Genomic DNA, 3,081 nt, shown 5'->3' with positions numbered 1-3,081 from the left:
AATACTAATTTTGTTAAATTATTGGAAGATAAATGATATTTTATTTTTTCCTATTTTTATTTGATAGTTTTAATTTATGAATAAGGCTTTATATAGCTCTCGAACTATGAACGAACATTAATAAAATATATTTGATGTTTCTATACTTTTTTGATTACGTCATAACTTAACGCGCGATAGATAATTTTTCAAACTAAATTTCATATTATGCATTTCCTTCTAATAGAATTAAAATATCATAAAAAAGAATATAAATTTTAATAAATTATATAAACGGAAATAAATGCATACATATTTGATTGAACATTTTTAACAATTATTAAATTTTGTATATTTATTAATATCATGTTTCACAACTACCCTTTAAATTTTCTAGTCTAAGTATTCTATTTTGAGATAGATGTATGTAATGTATTTTTATACGTAATATAAAGGTTAACACACGTACATCATTATCTGTTAAATCATAAATTCGATTGAATATGTGAATTTCTTTAATCATATATACAGAAAAACTTTTCTTTATTAATTTTTTAAATTAAATGTATATTTATCAGGCTATTATTTGTAAGAATAAATATTTGTTTAATTTGATAATTAATAATATATGTAAGTAATATATATAAGTAACGAATCACGAGCTTTTTTTTTTAGGATATCTTTTTCTATGATGATGATAACTTATTTGTCAAAAAAATTTTATAATCGAAATTATTTTATGAATTTGTTATCACGATTTCAATCTTATGATTTTATTCAAAGTTATGGATATGTTCATGATATTTCATTGATTGAAAAAGGCCCAATTGCTGTTTTAAAAAATAAAATAGCAAAAGGAGAACTAATGAAAGATGAGCACCAAATGAAAGTTACTAAGACATTGCAAAATATTTATGAAGAAATAAATGGATATAAACCTGAAGAATTCAGTTTATTAGATAAATGGCTAGGTAGAAAAAGAAAACAACCACCAAAAGGTCTATATCTTTATGGAGCAGTTGGTGGAGGTAAAACAATGTTAATGGATCTTTTCTACCAATGCTGCCAGGTATCTCAGTTAATAATTTATATAATTATTGCACATGGGGAGCCAAAATGTGTATTATTGATTATCTATATGATAATTCATAATATTTTTCAGCATAATTCATATAATAAAATAATTACTGCAACAAGGATTTACTTTATCTAGTGAAGGTAATAATATAAAAAAAAAAACTTTTTTAATTGTAATTATATATGGCTTTCCATATGCAGTACATAGCAAAATAAACTTTTAATTAAAAAAAAAATTAATAATTATCTTAAAAAATATTTTTTTAGATTAAAAATAAGAAAAGAGTTCATTTTCATTCTTTTATGTTGGATGTACATAATAAAGTACACGAAGTAAAGAAAAATATTGTACGAGATGTTAGTAGTACAAAACTTCAACCATTTGATCCAATACCACCAGTTGCAAGAAGTATTACTGAAGAAGCTTGGTTACTTTGTTTTGATGAATTTCAGGTTTAATTTAAAAACATATTATTCAATAATATATAATAATAATATTATATTAATATAATTATATTAATATAATATTATAATAATATAATATCATATTAATAAAAACTTATATATTATACTATATATATTATATATTATATATTATATATATTATAGGTAACTGATATTGCGGATGCTATGATATTAAAACGATTATTTACTGAACTTTTTAATAATGGTGTAATAGTTATTGCAACTAGTAATAGGGCACCCGATGATTTATACAAAAATGGATTACAAAGAGGAAATTTTATTCCATTTATACAAGTCTTAAAAAATTATTGTATTATAAATTCTCTAGATTCAGGTATAGATTATAGATTGAAAACAGGTCTTGGAAATGAAAAAATTTATTTCATGTATGTATATTTATACATAGATAAAATATAGTAAAATATTTTTTTATAAAGAAAACTAATTATTATAGAAAAGGAAAAGATGCAATAAGTGATGTGGATAAAGTATTTAAATATCTGTCGTCAAAAGAAAATGATGTTGTGAGATCTCGAACAATTTCTATAAGAGGTCGTAATGTTATCTTCAAAAAAACTTGTGGACAAATATTGGATTCAACTTTTGAAGAGTTATGTGATAGAGTAGGTTGTTTTAAATATCTTTTACTAAATTAGGATACTTTACTATATCATATTTTGTTTATAGCCACTTGGTGCTAGTGATTATTTAGAATTAAGTCAGGCATTTCACACAGTCATTATAAGAGATGTACCACAACTAAATTTTCGTCTTAAATCACAAACTAGAAGATTTATTACATTGATTGATACATTATATGATAATAAGGTAAATATATATTATCTTTATTTATTTTACATATTTATTAATTTAAATTGTAAATAATATATAATATATATATATAAAAAATAAATAAAATTTTTTTTTAGGTACGAGTTGTAATATCTGCAGCTGTACCACATACAAAACTTTTTGTACCAGAAGGAAATAATGAATATACAGATGAAAAACGAATGTTAATGGATGATTTAAAAATATCACGTGGTTCAGTAAGTTATACAGTGAAAATTATTATTTTTATTGATTGAGAAGTAAATTTATAATTTTTTATTTTTAATAGGATGACTACAAATCTAATCTTTTTACGGGAGAAGAAGAACTTTTTGCTTTTGATCGTACAATATCACGACTTTCGGAAATGCAAACGTCACAATATTGGGAACAATGGCAATATTATAGATAATAATAATTTAAATTAATAAAAATTTTATTAGTCTGTTTGATAATATTATTATTCAGATAACTAAATTGCAAAATTATTGATAATAGATATTTTCAAAAAAGTACAATATTTCTTAGAAAAAATGTAATATTCAACTATGATATATTAAAGGTATTTTAAACGAAATATTTTAAAATATTATAAATATATTTATAATATATTTATTTCTATTATATATATTTATTTATTTTATATATAACTATAAATATTATGCAATAATAAACAATTACACGTATTAAATATAGGAAATATATTGTGAAATATTTCAATAGGATATT

The 3,081-nt window shown here is 21.2% G+C and overlaps 1 protein-coding gene across 1 annotated transcript; it reads left to right on the top strand.

Moving 5' to 3' along the window:
* Nucleotides 1-405: 405 nt before the first annotated feature.
* LOC102675883 (putative ATPase N2B) lies at nt 406-2,791 on the top strand. Its single transcript, XM_006621227.2, has 8 exons — nt 406-567; nt 655-1,048; nt 1,324-1,509; nt 1,666-1,907; nt 1,976-2,144; nt 2,209-2,349; nt 2,451-2,570; nt 2,642-2,791. The coding sequence occupies exons 2-8, from the start codon at nt 668-670 to the stop codon at nt 2,762-2,764; spliced, it is 1,362 nt and encodes a 453-aa protein (XP_006621290.1). The 5' UTR covers nt 406-567; nt 655-667; the 3' UTR covers nt 2,765-2,791.
* The last annotated feature ends 290 nt before the right edge of the window (nt 2,792-3,081 follow it).

Source organism: Apis dorsata, unplaced genomic scaffold (genome assembly GCF_000469605.1).
Source record: "Apis dorsata unplaced genomic scaffold, Apis dorsata 1.3 scaffold_618, whole genome shotgun sequence".
Lineage (NCBI taxonomy): Eukaryota > Metazoa > Arthropoda > Insecta > Hymenoptera > Apidae > Apis > Apis dorsata.
Note: the sequence above shows the minus strand (reverse complement) of the source record. Positions and strands in the feature narration are given on the sequence as shown.

Coding starts and splice junctions, on each gene's coding strand:
- LOC102675883 (XM_006621227.2), top strand. CDS start 668: ATGATGATGATAACTTATTTGTCAAAAAAATTTTATAATCGAAATTAT. Junction 1,908..1,975: donor AATGAAAAAATTTATTTCAT/GTATGTATATTT, acceptor TAATTATTATAG/AAAAGGAAAAGATGCAATAA. Junction 2,350..2,450: donor ATACATTATATGATAATAAG/GTAAATATATAT, acceptor ATTTTTTTTTAG/GTACGAGTTGTAATATCTGC.